We start from the raw sequence: 16,270 nt of genomic DNA on the forward strand, positions 1-16,270 counted from the left end.
CTTCAATTTGACAGACTTCTCCAATAGCTTACCGAATCAGGCCAGTGATATTCTTCCCATACTTCGGGACTTTTGCCTCGGTTTACGTCACTTCTTAACTCGAACTGTCCTACTCGTTGCATTTACTCTGGTCAACTATCCCACTTGCATCACTTCTTTTCCCTTGAGGTCTGATGCACCCCCACCTTTCCCATAGGTGGAAGCCTTGACAATGACTCAGCCAACTCCGACGCTTCACTCGAATTGAGCCTCATTGGTCCTAGCTTCACTATTTTCATCACAACTTTTTCCCCTAATTTCAGTGACAAACTCACATCTTCCTTGGGTGAAAGCCCCTCCGATGACTCACCAAGCTCAGACGTTGCATTTTCTTTGACTACGGCTTGTTTTGAACAATTCTGCAATTCATGCGGACCACGGCACAAGAATCACTTTACTTTCTTTTTTTTTGCTCCTCCTCGCCCTCTTGGCTTTAGCTTTTCCCTTGCTTAAACCAAGCTTCTTGGGCTCATTGTACTCCATCGTCCCATTCGATGACAGACTTCTTTGGACACTTCTACAACGTATGCGGACCATGACATAAGAAGCACTCCACTAGCTTCTTCTCGCTTTCAGCCTCTTTGGCTTTGACACCCCTTGCGCTCAAACCAAGTTCCAAGACCTTACCCACCGGCTTCTCCTTAAGCGTAAATTTTTTCAGACATTTCTTCAATATATGTGGATCGTCGTAGAGAAAATATTTTAACTTTTCCCTTTTCTTGTTGGGTTTCTTCTTCCCAACTCGTGGTTTCCCATTACCACAATTATCGCTTTTGCCATTGCCATCAACAACATCTTCCTTATGATCCTTTTCACATACGCCCCTTTCCTCAGACTTAGAAGACTCAAGCTTGTCTTTCTCTAGACCAAGCTTGACTACGGACTTTATTACTGTCATGGCTTTCGATAGCTTTTGGACACCTCTTTGTTCCACCTCTTGTCTAACCCACGACTTTAGTCCATTCTGAAAAGCAAGCAATGCTTCTTTCTCAGTCACATCTGAAACTTGGAGCATGAGTTCCTTGAACTCACGAACATACTCCCCCACTATGCCCCGTTGTGTTACCCCTTGCAACTTTGCCTGAGCTTCTTCCTCGACAAATTCTGGATAAAATTGTCCCTTCAACTCACATTGTAACTCTTGCCACGTCTCAATCTCACCTTGCCTTTTATCTGTGGTCCTGTCTCGCCACCATAAAAGTGCAATATCAGTAAAAAGTATTGACACAGTGTTTACCTTAACCGCATAATCCACGATGCCTTTTGCACGGAAGTAGTTTTCCATCCTCTACAAGAAATTATCCATATTGCATACAGACCTTGTCCCCACAAACTGTTTCAGCTTCGGGACATCCTTATAACTGAGTGCTGCACTTGACACTCCTTCCCCTATAGCTGATCGACATAAGGCCAGCTCTACCTCGAGCTCCTCTATTCTTGTTCTCAAAGCCATCGAAATGGCCATTGTTTCCTCCAACAAAGCCATCACCATAGGCTCGAGAGCGTTGTTCCTCTCCGACAGCTTATCAATGTGTGAGTTAAATAACTCGTTTACCTTATCTATGGTGGAAAGAAGAGACATCTTTACATGGTCTCTAGATTACTCCTTCCAGTTGTCTATGCAATCCTTGACCCCATCGAGTGACTCCTTTACGTCCTTCATGGATCCCTTGAGTTTACCCACATGTTCTTTTACTACCGACAATGTCTCCCTCAAAGACTTTCTGGCCTACATTTGTTTGAACTCTTTTTTTGACATTCCAATGGTATTTTTGAACCAATAGCTCAAATACCACTTATCACAAGGCTAGATCTTTCGTCTCGCGATCCGTGCGGCCTTAGGTGATCCGTTCATCCAAACTCACCTAAGTTAGCCTTTACTCAAGTGAGGATTCCTTTCGAAGTCTTCCAAGGTACCAATTTGTATAGCAGAAGCGATTTATGCCAAAATAAGTAATAAAAGAACAACAGGAAGAGCGCACACAAAGTGTTTGAGTAAATGCTATCAATATTCTCTTATTCATAAAGAATAATGAAATAATGAATGGAGTGGGTACAAATGAGGGGGAGGCTCTCTATTTATAGTTGAGCTCCCTCAAAACTAACGGTCAAGATACATTTACATCGACGGATGAGATTAACTATATCCCTTAATATTAGGGATTTACAAGACATGTCATATCAAATTTAATCAAATCTTTACAAGATATGATTCTATCAATCTTTTAAGATTAGTGGCCAAAATAGCCTAAGTTGCCAAATCTTCTTTATAGGGCCAACTAGGCTTCAATCTGACAGGCTTCTCCAACAGCTTACCGAATCGAGTCAGTTCTTACAGGCCAAATGATCCTTATCTACGCAATATACTTGCATCGGATGCATTTGGTGTGATGGTCACGGGCTTTGAACTACGGCCCATGACACTTTCATGTACTATAAATAGCGGATGGAGTGACATGAATATTCACTCATCACTTTTGTAAAAAACTCCTTCCCTCTAAGGCTCTTAGCCTTTTTGTTTCTTTTCTTCTCTAATAAAATTCCATTATATTAAACTTGTGTTTTTTTCCCGAAAAGCATGAGCAACTAAACTCATCTAGCCAAAGGTTATCAAGACTTCTCCAAAAAGTTCATAAGGCTTAGAACCTACACTTAGCCGTTTTCAATGAGTATTCATTATTTTTCGGCATTATAAGACTGATGCTTCCGTCCATGTCATTCCAAAAGTAATCTTTTCGTTTTGTGTAAAGACGGCCGCTTTGTATATTTTGGGAAGGTCGCATAGTTGTTTCGCTAACTTACTACGTCAGAGGTTGTCAAGCTTAAGAGACAAAATGGCGTGGCATTCGCCATTGAGAAATAATGATTTAGTGTAAAACAGTCCCACAAAAGTGACGGTTGGCTAGAGTCAGGTTCCTCTAGATCGCAAGGCTATAACCTAAGTGGAGCTGGTGGTCGCAGACGTCCTCTTCCACTATATCTGGCTTATTCAATCATTGGAAGAACCACTTAAGAGTTTATGACTGAACCAAAAGAGGATCGAGATAACCGGAGGCTGGAATCTCTAAATAAAAAAAACCCTTTTTCTCAACTCTGCTTCTTATCACAATTACTATTTCAATCTATTTAATATCAACTCATCCATATTTTTAATACTGTTTTATTTTATTTTTTCCATGTCAACTATTTTTCTTGGGCACAACTGTGCCTAAGATTTTGAGAAACAAGGAGCTGTGGCGATCTAGTCCCTGAGGATTTGACCCTACTCCCATATACTATTTCTTTTCGTTATTAGGGATAGGATATATTTGGTGCTTTCAATGACACACCAAATATATGATATAAACTACCAGATAAGGAAAATCATTAAACTACCAACACTTCCTTCTTCAAATAATTATCCTACCCCAATGCACATGCACACTAATCAGATATCAGTTGCACATAAATCATACATGCTTTATACATCAGATCATGCTAACACGCTTTCAGAAGTAGCGCACATAAAAACATATTTTCATATTTCATATTTAAAATTCATACATATCACATTACAGACCCTAATAAGTGGTTAACCTCGAATTACACTTTAACTACAGCCCTAATCAAAATTTACAGAAAAGGGGCCCACATGACCTACTTGACTTTGCCCGTGTGGCCCACATGGCCTAGCACATGGTCGTGTGGCCCACATGGCCTAGCACACGGCCGTGTGGCGTCGGCAGAAAAATTTTCAACATCGCATCGTTCACTGTCTTTTGGGGCTGAAGGTACACACCTAGTCGATTCTGAAACACGACGTTACAACACACTACCAGACCCTAAAATGCCATATAACCACATAAATTAACAATCGCAGATCAAACCCAAATCAACAATACGACAACAATTGCTAAGATATTCAGCCCTTAACTAGAAAGAAACTGATCCCAAGACAATTTGCTCGCCAGAAAAGAGTTAAGTGCCTTACGATCTTCCCCTAACGGATTCCCACAAAAGAACACCAAAACACAGTCAACACCCACAAAACCTTCTCAAATAAAATTACTCAAGATCATCTTTCTTAATAATAATATTAAAGAAAACAAACACTATACTTACATGACACTTACCACAACACTAGAACTCCAAATCGTACATAGCAAATCAACAAAACCAGAGACTAAAATGGCAAAAGAAATGAAGAAGGGTTGAAATTGCAAGAAAGTGAGAGAATGGGAGAATGGACGGGGAAATTGAGAGACGAAGAGTGGAAACGTGGGAGAGATTTTTGGGAAATCCTTTTTAATTAATTTTTTTCATCAATTGGACAAAAATAATATACAAACTAGATGTTCAAAGATAGGGGTTGGGACAATAATAGCAAAAATTCAAGGGAAGAGATTTGAACATAAGACATTTCACACACAAACACAATACTTAACCACTAAACCAAATCAATTCACTTGATAAATTTTAACAATTCAAAAACTAAAATTTTGGGACATTACAACTTTCCCTTCTTAAAGAAATTTTGACCTCAAAATTTACTTGACTCGAACAGATGTGATTCAATTAAATAATTTTAAGCAACATATAAAATTATAAACTAAAAATAAATAATTTAAAATCATAAAAGAAAAGGGAAAAAAATTCACAAATTAAATAGTTTTAAGCAACATATAAAATTATAAATGATGCTTGTGGTTTCTAATGAAAATGTAAACTGTTATGTAGAATATATTATGTTTAAAATATTATCATTCTTGTCTGAAATTTTGATTCAACTTAATATAATTAATTTTTGTATGGTTAAATTATCTTTCATGTTCGTTTTACTAGAAAATTTTAAATAATTCGATTTGATTAATTTGAAATTCAAATTTTTTTCTAATTAAATCGAGTTTTGCTCACCTCTAAGAATAGCAGAGAGGATGGTGAGGGAAAGAAATATTTTTTAATATTAATATAATTATTTTTAATTAATATTAAAATCAATATTAAAATAATATTCTTTAATTATATCTCAACTCGCTTAATTTTAAATGTTTAACTATTTTAAATGTTTAATTATTCAATTCACTTAACTGGCTGTTGACTTGTATGTCATGGTTCTTAATTTAAAAATGCTATTGACGTGGCAGTACCTAATTGATTAAAAAAAATTTTCCTAATGGTATTAACTTTTAGGGTAAAATGAGTAACGAAAATTAAGTTTGAGTAACATATTTGACTAAAAAAAATTTAAGTATCATTTTGAAAATAAGGTATAGTTTAGGGGGTACTTTTTTAAATTAAACCATTAAAATATTAATCAAATATAAGTTAAAAACATTTAAAACTTAAATTAACTCTCTCTTTTTTAATCGATGTCTATTTATTTATAGATTCAGAGAGGTATTATTCAAATTGTTAGTTCAGAAGGACCAACTCGAGAACACCGATAAGGCAGTTGTGGTGGAGCCAGCTACTGGCTTTGTATAGCTAGGTTTAAAATAATGGTTTGTTAATTTAAAAATACCACGTGATGTTGGTATACGCAACGTGTAGCTTTGCCATTCCCACTTTTGTCAAATAAAACGATCATTTGCAAATCCTTCTTGCAAGATCTCAAGAAAATTAGTTGCTCTACTCTACCATCTTCCCAATGGAGACTTCAAAAACTTTTTCGAGCGTAGAGACACTAGATGAAGCTTACCAAAAGGCATTCAAAAACTGCGATGAACTGCTGCCAACTCTCCCTCATACCAAAGGTTGGTGGTTCGGCCAGCTTTTCCAATACCATGGCTTTTGGATACCAGGTTTTTATTTTTGTTCATATCCCTATTTCGTTACACTTAAATGTTATTTTCGCTCATCTTATAATAGAATGAGTCTGTTAATTTAGTGATTAAACTTCAATGTACTCTTTAATCTGGTATGTGAATCCTTGCTTGGGCAATTAGAATTATTTTTATTAATGGTCTTGTGAGTAGTACGGTTAGTGAAATTTGGATTCGAAATGAAGTATCTGGGAAATATGTTAGATAAGGATTAGGTTTGTTGGGATAATGAAAATATTTATTGAAAGAGAGAAAGAAAGAACAATCCCAAATTTTTGATCCACTAATCACGTGTTTTTTCACTTTGGTCTTCGGTAAAGTTTTCCCAAAATTTCTTTCTTTCGTTAATCTTCCCGTTTCTCTCCAAACTTCCTTGGTTTCTTGATTGTGGTCTCTTGTGTTATTCAATTTCTGTGGTGCACGTGTGATTGAATTGTTCGCAACTTGACTCTTGCGTAAGCATTGTCTATGTTCGTTCCTTCTGTCACTGAGTTTCCCTTTCGTTATCCTTGGCTAAGTTGGGATTTTTGTGCTGCATTTTCTGTTGTTAATCGTGTGGTTTTTTTAGGTGAAGGTCACGAAATGGTTAATCCACTTGCGGATCTGGCAGCTAGTCTGTATATATTTTGTAAAGTGACTTATGATCACTTAGAGGTGTGTGGGGCTGGATGGGTATTTAATACCCTAATTGGTATGTAGGGATGGTCGGAGATGGTGTGTAACATATGAAGGTAGGATCTGAATTTGTATTTATTATGCATCTAAATCTGTATCTGCTATGCATCGATGTCTGTATTAGTTCCGTAATTTGTTTAAGCATGTGTATCTGATTTATTGTATATAATGAGTTACACACTGAATTCGTAAGCTCACTTTCTGTTTCTTTGGTTCTCAGGTAATCCTCAGACGTAGGACGGATCAGTGTGATAGGAGCTCGATTTTACATTTTTGTTTTATATTTTTGTTTTATATTTCCTTAAATTTTGTCCAGTTTAACTTATTTTTGTTCTGTTGGACTGTTTTGGATTTTTGGACTGTTTTTAATTCTGATTTTATTTTTATTTCTCATTTAGAACCGTTAAACGTTTTTTTTATAATACCAAACCTATCTGCAAATGTTGGATTTCAAAATCAAGTCGTGTTTCCAAAACTTTATTTAACTAAAAAACAAAACAAATTGATTTAATAAGTGATCATCGACAAAGCTAATAAATTATTTTAAAAGGAAGATTTCCTCAAATAAACTGGAGTTTTAATTATTTTACAATTTCAAAATGGGTTCTAGATTTTCTAATAAATTTAAATAACACCTCCATATTGGCCATAATGTCTAGGCTAGGTTTAAAGTGTTACTTTATCACCTATTTGTGAAACTTCTTTTTGTTGAAAGATGCTTTTGCAAATCTTTTGGTAATGTCCCATCTGCATGGTGCCTCCAAACTTTTAAAAGTATTGCAGCAAAATGCGATGAGTTCATTTCTACAGACAGTAACATTTTAAATTGCAATTCTTTTACTAGAAGAATTTTCATGATTATCACAAATCATCTGAGCAGAATTCATGAAGAACTGGATCTCAAAGTCAGTGATTTTTTTTTCAAAATTAGTGTCATTCAAACAGAACCAATGGTTATTCCTAAAATACAAAATTAGGATGAAGATTACTCAGGGGATAATGAATCGCACAGTGTTCCATTCATAGTGGCAGAGATTAACAAAGACGTTAACCATGTTGGAGGAAAATTTGATATTTAGTCCCTACATTTTAAAAGATAAAAATTCAATCCTCTTATTTTCTTTTTAATTTAGAAAATCTCATTTCAATCATTATTATTGTTATTAGTTTCTATTAAAAATTGTAAACTTAACATGTTTATTTTTCCTCAATCATATGACACATCACATGAGAGTAACGTAATCAACATGGTAAATTGACAAATTTTGTCAAAAAATATTAAAGAGTTTAACGATTGAATTGGTATTTTAAATCAAAACAATTCAAAGACTAAATTTTTAAGTATAGAGATTAAATCTCAAATTTTATAAAAGTACGGGGACTAACATCACATTTTAACCATTTATTGTATCTTAAGAATCAAATTGACAATTTTTTTATTTCAACTTCATCGTTTTGTTGGATCCAGCTACTGGCTTTGTGTAGCGTGGGACTCGCGAGGTTTAAAATAATGGTTTGTTAATTTAAAAATACCACGTGATGTTGGTATACGCAACGTGCAGCTTTGCCATTCCCACTTTTGTCAGATAAAACGATCATTTGCAAATCCTTCTTGCAAGATCTCAAGAAAATTAGTTGCTCTACTCTACCATCTTCCCAATGGAGACTTCAAAAACTTTTCCGAGCGTAGAGACACCAGATGAAGCTTACCAAAAGACATTCAAAAACTGCGATGAACTGCTGCCAACTCTCCCTCAAACCAAAGGTTGGTGGTCAGTCCAGCTTTTCCAATACCATGGCTTCTGGATACATATTTTTGGCATAAGAGGAAGCATGTTGATCCATGACCACTTCAAGCCTCGATCCACTGACATCGTCGTCGCAACATCACCTAAATGTGGCACCACCTGGCTCAGAGCCCTCGTTTTCTCCATTATCAACAGAGCTTCCTTTGATTTCAGCGACCATCCTTTGCGCAAAGCAAACCCTCAAGACTTAGTCCCTTTCTTCGAATCAATTATTCATAAAGATGGGTCAACTTCCTTCGTCGATGGGATTCCTTCACCTCGCCTTCTTTCAACTCACCTTCCTTACTCTTTGTTCCCAACACGCATGACCGATGATACCTCGGCTTGCCGTTTCGTATACATCTGCCGGGACCCCAAAGACGTTTTCGTTTCAAAGTGGCATTTCGCGAACAAGTTGAGACCCAAAGAACTGCCACCACTTTCACTAGAGGAAACCTTTGACTTGTTTTGCAAAGGGGTTTCTCACTATGGACCGTTTTGGGATCACGTATTGGGGTACTGGAAAGCTAGTGTGGAGTCACCGAAGAAGGTGTTGTTCTTGAAGTATGAAGAAGTAAAGAAGGAGCCTTTGGGTTGTGTGAGGAAAGTTGCAGAGTTCTTAGGAGTACCCTTTACACCAGAGGAAGAAAACAAAGAGATTGTGGAACAAATAGTGAAGCTGTGCAGTTTTGAGAGCATGAGCAATCAAGTTGTTAACAAACTTGACAAAAGATATCAGCAACGTCCTATAAGCAACTCCGATTTCTTCAGGAAAGGTGAAGTTGGAGACTGGGTTAACCATTTGTCACCTCAAATGGCTGAGAAATTGGATCAGATTACTGAAGAAAAACTTCAAGATACTGGATTCAACTTTCATTGACTCCAAAGTATCTCACTGAATTTGATTTATATTTGAATGAAGATTTTCTTTTTAATTACGTGATTTGCGTATTATTTGTTTTCTTTTTGTTTTCATGATCAACATGTAATCTTTTTTTTTTTTATGTATTAGCAATCCAAGGGCACAAAAAAGCTTTGTCATTGCATAAAAATGCTAATAATGCCATCTTCATCTCCTTCAAACAGTGAAAGTCTTATCATCAACACTGTTCTCAGCCTTCAGCCTTATCCCTTGACAATTTAGGGTGGTTTGGATGAGCGATTAGGTGCAGTGCGGTACGTTTATCTTATTTTTTGTCTCAGGCTATAGTATTGCTACAGTATCTAATCTTACCACCACCGCTGTTTTTACACTAACCGCAAGTAAACGCGACGCCCATCTAAACTCACCCTTAATAAGTGGTTGTTATGCATTTCAATCTTCTTTTGGTGGGCCGCATGACTTACACACTCCCCCAAATGATGCAGTGCTTTATGTGAGCCTTGATTTACCGTTGTATAATGGTGTTCTTCTGCGATGGGTCTCCATAGCTGTTGAAACTACAATGGCTCCACTCTTGATGCAACTTTGCTTTCTAGAGTAGAGATATTGTGGCTGCTTCTAATCTTTTCAAACTACCCTACGGTGTTGATTTTAAATTTTCTCATCCAGCAGTCATGAAAGTTGAGAAAGATATCATCAAACTAAATTTTTAATTACGTTGTTTGAGTGGCCAATAATGTTTTTGCTTGTTGGTTATTTGGGTCTTTGAGTGGTAGCTTCAAATTATCTAATTTTATTAAGTATTTAGATATGTGTACGAGCACATGAGTTCAAATCTCACTTTTAAATATTTTTTTTATTTTTGTTCATGTCCCTATTTCGTTACACTTAAATGTTATTTTCACTCATCTTATAATAGAATGAGTCTATTAATTTAGTGATTAAACTTCAATGTACTCTTTAATCTGGTATGCGAATCCTTGCTTGGGCAATTAGAATTATTTTTATTAATGGTGTTGTGAGTAGTACGGCTAGTGAAATTTGGATTTGAAATGAAGTATCTGGGAAATATGTTAGATAAGGATTAGGTTTGTTGGGATAATGAAAATATTTATTGAAAGAGAGAAAGAAAGAATAATCCCAAATTTTTGATCCACTAATCACGTGTTTTTTCACTTTGGTCTTCGGTAAAGTTCTCCCAAATTTTCTTTCTTTCGTTAATCTTCCCTTTTTTCTCCAAACTTCCTTGGTTTCTTGATTGTGGTCTCTTGTGTTATTCAATTTCTGTGGTGCACGTGTGATTGAATTGTTCGCAACTTGACTCTTGCGTAAGCATTGTCTATGTTCGTTCCTTCTGTCACTGAGTTTCCCTTTCGTTATCCTTGGCTAAGTTGGGATTTTTGTGCAGCATTTTCTGTTGTTAATAGTGTGATTTTTTTAGGTGAAGGTCACGAAATGGTTAATCCACTTGGGGATCTGGCAGCTAGTATGTATATATTTTGTAAAGTGACTTGTGATCACTTAGAAGTGTGTGGGGCTGGATGGGTATTTAATACCCTAATTGGTATGTAGGGATGGTCGGAGATAGTGCGTAACAGATGAAGGTAGGATCTGAATCTGTATTTATTATGCATCTAAATCTGTATCTGCTATGCATCGATGTCTGTATTAGTTCCGTAATTTGTTTAAGCATGTGTATCTGATTTATTGTATATAATGAGTTACACACTGAATTCATAAGCTCACTTTCTGTTTCTTTGGTTCTCAAGTAATCCTCAAACATAGGACGGATCAGTGTGATAGGAGCTCGATTTTACATTTTTGTTTTATATTTTTGTTTTATATTTCCTAAATTTTGTCCAGTTTAACTTATTTTTGTTCCGTTGGACTCTTTTGGATTTTTGGACTGTTTTTAATTTCAATTTTATTTTTATTTCTCATTTAGAACCGTTAAACATTTTTTTATAATACCAAACCTATCTGCAAATGTTGGATTTCAAAATCAAGTCGTGTTTCCAAAACTTTATTTAACTAAAAAACAAAACAAATTGATTTAATAAGTGATCATCGACAAAGCTAATAAATTATTTTAAAAGGAAGATTTCCTCAAATAAACTGGAGTTTTAATTATTTTACAATTTCAAAATGGGTTCTAGATTTTCTAATAAATTTAAATAACATCTCCATATTGGCCATAATGTCTAGGCTAGGTTTAAAGTGTTACTTTATCACCTACTTGTGAAACTTCTTTTTGTTGAAAGATGCTTTTGCAAATCTTTTGGTAATGTCCCATCTGCATGGTGCCTCCAAACTTTTAAAAGTATTGCAGCAAAATGCGATGAGTTCATTTCTACAGACAGTAACATTTTAAATTGCAATTCTTTTACTAGAAGAATTTTCATGATTATCACAAATCATCTGAGCAGAATTCATGAAGAACTGGATCTCAAAGTCAGTGATTTTTTTTCCAAAATTAGTGTCATTCAAACAGAACCAATGGTTATTCCTAAAATACAAAATTAGGATGAAGATTACTCAGGGGATAATGAATCGCACAGTGTTCCATTCATAGTGGCAGAGATTAACAAAGACGTTAACCATGTTGGAGGAAAATTTGATATTTAGTCCCTACATTTTAAAAGATAAAAATTCAATCCTCTTATTTTCTTTTTAATTTAAAAAAATCTCATTTCAATCATTATTATCCTTATTAGTTTCTATTAAAAATTGTAAATTTAACATGTTTATTTTTCCTTAATCATATGACACATCACTTGAGAGTAACGTAATCAACATGCTAAATTGACAAATTTTGTCAAAAAATATTAAAGATTGTAACGATTGAATTGATATTTTAAATCAAAACAATTCAAAGACTAAATTTTTAAGTATAGAGATTAAATCTCAAATTTTATGAAAGTACGGGGACTAACATCATATTTTAACCATTTATTGTATCTTAAGAATCAAATTGACAATTTTTTTATTTCAACTTCATCGTTTTTGTTGGAGCCAGCTACTGGCTTTGTGTAGCGTGGGACTCGCGAGGTTTAAAATAATGGTTTGTTAATTTAAAAATACCACGTGATGTTGGTATACGCAACGTGCAGCTTTGCCATTCCCACTTTTGTCAGATAAAACGATCATTTGCAAATCCTTCTTGCAAGATCTCAAGAAAATTAGTTGCTCTACTCTACCATCTTCCCAATGGAGACTTCAAAAACTTTTCCGAGCGTAGAGACACCAGATGAAGCTTACCAAAAGACATTCAAAAACTGCGATGAACTGCTGCCAACTCTCCCTCAAACCAAAGGTTGGTGGTCAGTCCAGCTTTTCCAATACCATGGCTTCTGGATACATATTTTTGGCATAAGAGGAAGCATGTTGATCCATGACCACTTCAAGCCTCGATCCACTGACATCGTAGTCGCAACATCACCTAAATGTGGCACCACCTGGCTCAGAGCCCTCGTTTTCTCCATTAGCAACAAAGCTTCCTTTGATTTCAGCGACCATCCTTTGCCGAAAGCAAACCCTCAAGACTTAGTCCCTTTCTTCGAATCAATTATTCATAAAGATGGGTCAACTTCCTTCGTCGATGGGATTCCTTCACCTCGCCTTCTTTCAACTCACCTTCCTTACTCTTTGTTCCCAACACGCATGACCGATGATACCTCGGCTTGCCGTTTCGTATACATCTGCCGGGACCCCAAAGACGTTTTCGTTTCAAAGTGGCATTTCGCGAACAAGTTGAGACCCAAAGAACTGCCACCACTTTCACTAGAGGAAACCTTTGACTTGTTTTGCAAAGGGGTTTCTCACTATGGACCGTTTTGGGATCACGTATTGGGGTACTGGAAAGCTAGCGTGGAGTCACCGAAGAAGGTGTTGTTCTTGAAGTATGAAGATGTAAAGAAGGAGCCTTTGGGTTGTGTGAGGAAAGTTGCAGAGTTCTTAGGAGTACCCTTTACACCAGAGGAAGAAAACAAAGAGATTGTGGAACAAATAGTGAAGCTGTGCGGTTTTGAGAGCATGAGCAATCAAGTTGTAAACAAACTTGACAAAAGATATCAGCAACGTCCTATAAGCAACTCTGATTTCTTCAGGAAAGGTGAAGTTGGAGACTGGGTTAACCATTTGTCACCTCAAATGGCTGAGAAATTGGATCAGATTACTGAACAAAAACTTCAAGATACTGGATTCATCTTTCATTGACTCCAAAGTTTCTCACTGAATTTGATTCATATTTGAATGAAGATTTTCTTTCTAATTACGTGATTTGCGTATTATGTGTCTTTTTCTATGATCAACTATGTAACGTGTTTTGTATCTTCAAAAATAATATAATACATCAAGAAATATCAAATTGTACATTATTATTTTAACTCTAAAATTAAATTATTTTTATAAAATTCTAGAACCCTACGTTTTAAAATTCTAAACTTTAAAACTTAAATCCTACACCTCTTTTTAGGCACTAGACCTTAATTTAACACTTCCTCTAAAATCATAAATCTTAAAATTTTAAATTCTAACCGGCCATACCATAAATCATAAATCTAGTTTAAAAAACCATACACCTTATGCTACTATTACTATTTGTTACTTTTATTTAATTTTTCGAACTAAAATAAATTAAAACAACAATAAACAAAAAATCGGAATGTATCCGAACTTAAATAAGAATAAACTAGAAATACAGTCAAATCAATACAAAGCACAAATAAACTAAAAATTAGAATAATCTAAATTTAAATCAAAATAATTATCCAAGAAAATACATGTGTTTATATTTTGCATTATATTAGAATTGGTGTTGAATTTGAAAAAAGGAAAATGATTCGTATGATATTCATGCTTATTTTCAGAATAAGATATTGATATGAGGACGACATAATTAGTTGATGTTTGAATGAGTCGGAGGCAATTAGCTTTTATTCTATGTTGAAATACCTACCCCATTAAACAAATTAATATTTAATTTAAAACTACCACATCATATGGCCACGTTGCAATTAAAAATTGCCTGTTACTGTTACTTGAGTACAATAAAAATCGATCATTTGCAAATCCTTTTTCCATAATTTCCCTTCCCCATGGAGAATTCAAACTTTTTCGCCATTGAGAAAGAATTAAAGCTCGATGAAGGGTACCAAAAGACATACAAAAACGTCGATGAACTGCTGCCCACTCTCCTTCGAAGTAAAGGCTGGTGGTTAGACCAGCTTCTTCAATACCAAGGGTTCTGGTTATCAACTTACGGCATTCGAGGAAGCATGTTGATCGATGACCACTTCAACCCTCGTCCCACTGACATCATCGTCGCAACATCACCTAAATGCGGCACCACGTGGCTTCGGGCCCTCGTTTTCTCTATTATCAACAGGAATTCTTTTGATTTCAGCGACCATCCTTTGCGCAAGGCAAACCCTCGAGACTTGGTCCACTTTCTCGAAGCACATATTCGTGGAGATGGGTCAACTGCTTCCATTGATGGGCTTCCTTCACCTCGGCTTCTCTCAACTCACCTTCCTTACTCTTTGTTTCCGGAATGCATGACCGATGATACCTCGGCTTGCCGTTTCGTTTATATCTGCCGAGACCCCAAGGATGTTTTAGTCTCAAAGTGGCATTTCGCTAACAAGTTGAGACCAAAAGGAGTGCCACCACTTTCACTAGAGGAAGCCTTTGACTTGTTTTGCAAAGGGGTATCGCACTATGGACCGTTTTGGGATCACGTTTTGGGGTATTGGAAAGCTAGTTTGGAATCGCCGAAAAAAGTGTTGTGCTTGAAGTATGAAGATGTGAAGAAGGAGCCTTTGGGGTGTGTGAGGAAAGTGGCGAATTTCTTGGGGGTGCCCTTTACACCAGAGGAAGAAAACAAAGAGATCGTGGAAGAAATAGTGAAGCTGTGCAGTTTTGAGAATATGAGCAATCAAGATGTAAATAAAAGTGACACCAGAAGTCAGGAAAAACCTATTTCCAATTCTGATTTCTTTAGAAAAGGTGAAGTTGGAGATTGGGTTAACCATTTATCACCTCAAATGTCTGAGATATTGGATCAGATTACAGAACAAAAGTTTCAAGGTACTGGGTTCAGTTTTCACTGATTCCTAGTGTTATCATCAAGCTATTACCTATGTCCATTATGCTGCTCCTTCAATAATGTTTGAATTTTATTCTGTATTATTATTGCAGTCAACACTCGTTGATGCCTCTATCTTTGATTTTAATAATATAATCTTCTTTTTTATGTATTATCATGTAGTGTCTTCTTTTTTATGTCAACTATCTAATTTTATCAACGCAGCATAAATTGTTAAATCTAATATATATATATAAAGAAGAGTTTGGAAAATGTAAATATCTTTTATTTATATTACTAAATTTATATTTAAAAATAAAAAAATTAAAGTAAAAATAAATTTGTGATAATTATACATTTAATTTAATTTATAATTATTAATTAAAAATTATGTTAATTTTAAAATGAAGTTATTACTTGAATATGACTCTAAATGATGGTTGTCGAAACTACCAAAAATAATTTTTCTATGCCTAAACAATATATAAATGGCATCAACCAAATTGTGCATCTAGGCAACTATCATGTCTAAGATGTGTGACGGTCTGTGTAAAAATAAAAAAAGAATAAAATAATTGAAATCGAAATAACAATAAAAATAGACAGAAATGAAATTTAAATAAATAAACTAATATGATGAAACTCCAACTTCAGACTTAATGTTATTCCGATTTCGAACCGGTAATTAATATTAAATATTCTCCTTCAACCGATAACTTAATTATAATGATTGAAGACATCTCAAATCACTAACACTTTTATGTATAAATTAATTATAAAAATTCCCAACAATTAATATTTACCGAACAACCATAAAACATGTCTCCACAATTTAACTATCCAGTAACGTAAAGTAAAAAGGTCCCAACGCAAACCAACCTTCAAAGCCTAACCGGCTTTGGAATTATTTATAGGCAATAATGTTATCTTATTTGTAGAAGTTCAAATTTAATATCTTAGCCGATTCATAGCTTGTGCTTCAGCCTTATTCCAGCAATGA

The 16,270-nt window shown here is 35.2% G+C and overlaps 3 protein-coding genes and 1 long non-coding RNA gene across 4 annotated transcripts; all 4 read left to right on the forward strand.

Annotated features, from left to right (window-relative positions):
• Positions 1 to 5,619: 5,619 nt before the first annotated feature.
• On the forward strand, positions 5,620 to 6,872 carry LOC121215319 (uncharacterized). Its single transcript, XR_005911091.1, has 3 exons — positions 5,620 to 5,819; positions 6,409 to 6,571; positions 6,736 to 6,872. It is a non-coding gene; the product is annotated as an uncharacterized lncRNA (long non-coding RNA).
• A 1,115-nt stretch (positions 6,873 to 7,987) lies between these two features.
• LOC107950417 (cytosolic sulfotransferase 16) lies at positions 7,988 to 9,385 on the forward strand. Its single transcript, XM_016885260.2, has one exon. It carries the CDS (start codon positions 8,175 to 8,177, stop codon positions 9,180 to 9,182), a length of 1,008 nt encoding a protein of 335 aa, XP_016740749.2. The 5' UTR covers positions 7,988 to 8,174; the 3' UTR covers positions 9,183 to 9,385.
• A 3,007-nt stretch (positions 9,386 to 12,392) lies between these two features.
• On the forward strand, positions 12,393 to 13,400 carry LOC107950416 (cytosolic sulfotransferase 16). Its single transcript, XM_016885259.2, has one exon. The coding sequence runs from the start codon at positions 12,393 to 12,395 to the stop codon at positions 13,398 to 13,400; it is 1,008 nt and encodes a 335-aa protein (XP_016740748.2).
• Positions 13,401 to 14,281: 881 nt separating this feature from the next.
• LOC107949996 (cytosolic sulfotransferase 16) lies at positions 14,282 to 15,295 on the forward strand. The gene has a single exon (XM_016884749.2). It carries the CDS (start codon positions 14,282 to 14,284, stop codon positions 15,293 to 15,295), a length of 1,014 nt encoding a protein of 337 aa, XP_016740238.2.
• The last annotated feature ends 975 nt before the right edge of the window (positions 15,296 to 16,270 follow it).

The sequence above is a fragment of the Gossypium hirsutum genome, chromosome D03, assembly GCF_007990345.1.
Source record: "Gossypium hirsutum isolate 1008001.06 chromosome D03, Gossypium_hirsutum_v2.1, whole genome shotgun sequence".
Taxonomy (NCBI): domain Eukaryota; kingdom Viridiplantae; phylum Streptophyta; class Magnoliopsida; order Malvales; family Malvaceae; genus Gossypium; species Gossypium hirsutum.

Bases quoted from the DNA above. Each gene is read 5' to 3' on its own strand.
- LOC107950417 (XM_016885260.2), top strand. From the start codon at position 8,175: ATGGAGACTTCAAAAACTTTTCCGAGCGTAGAGACACCAGATGAAGCT.
- LOC107950416 (XM_016885259.2), top strand. From the start codon at position 12,393: ATGGAGACTTCAAAAACTTTTCCGAGCGTAGAGACACCAGATGAAGCT.
- LOC107949996 (XM_016884749.2), top strand. From the start codon at position 14,282: ATGGAGAATTCAAACTTTTTCGCCATTGAGAAAGAATTAAAGCTCGAT.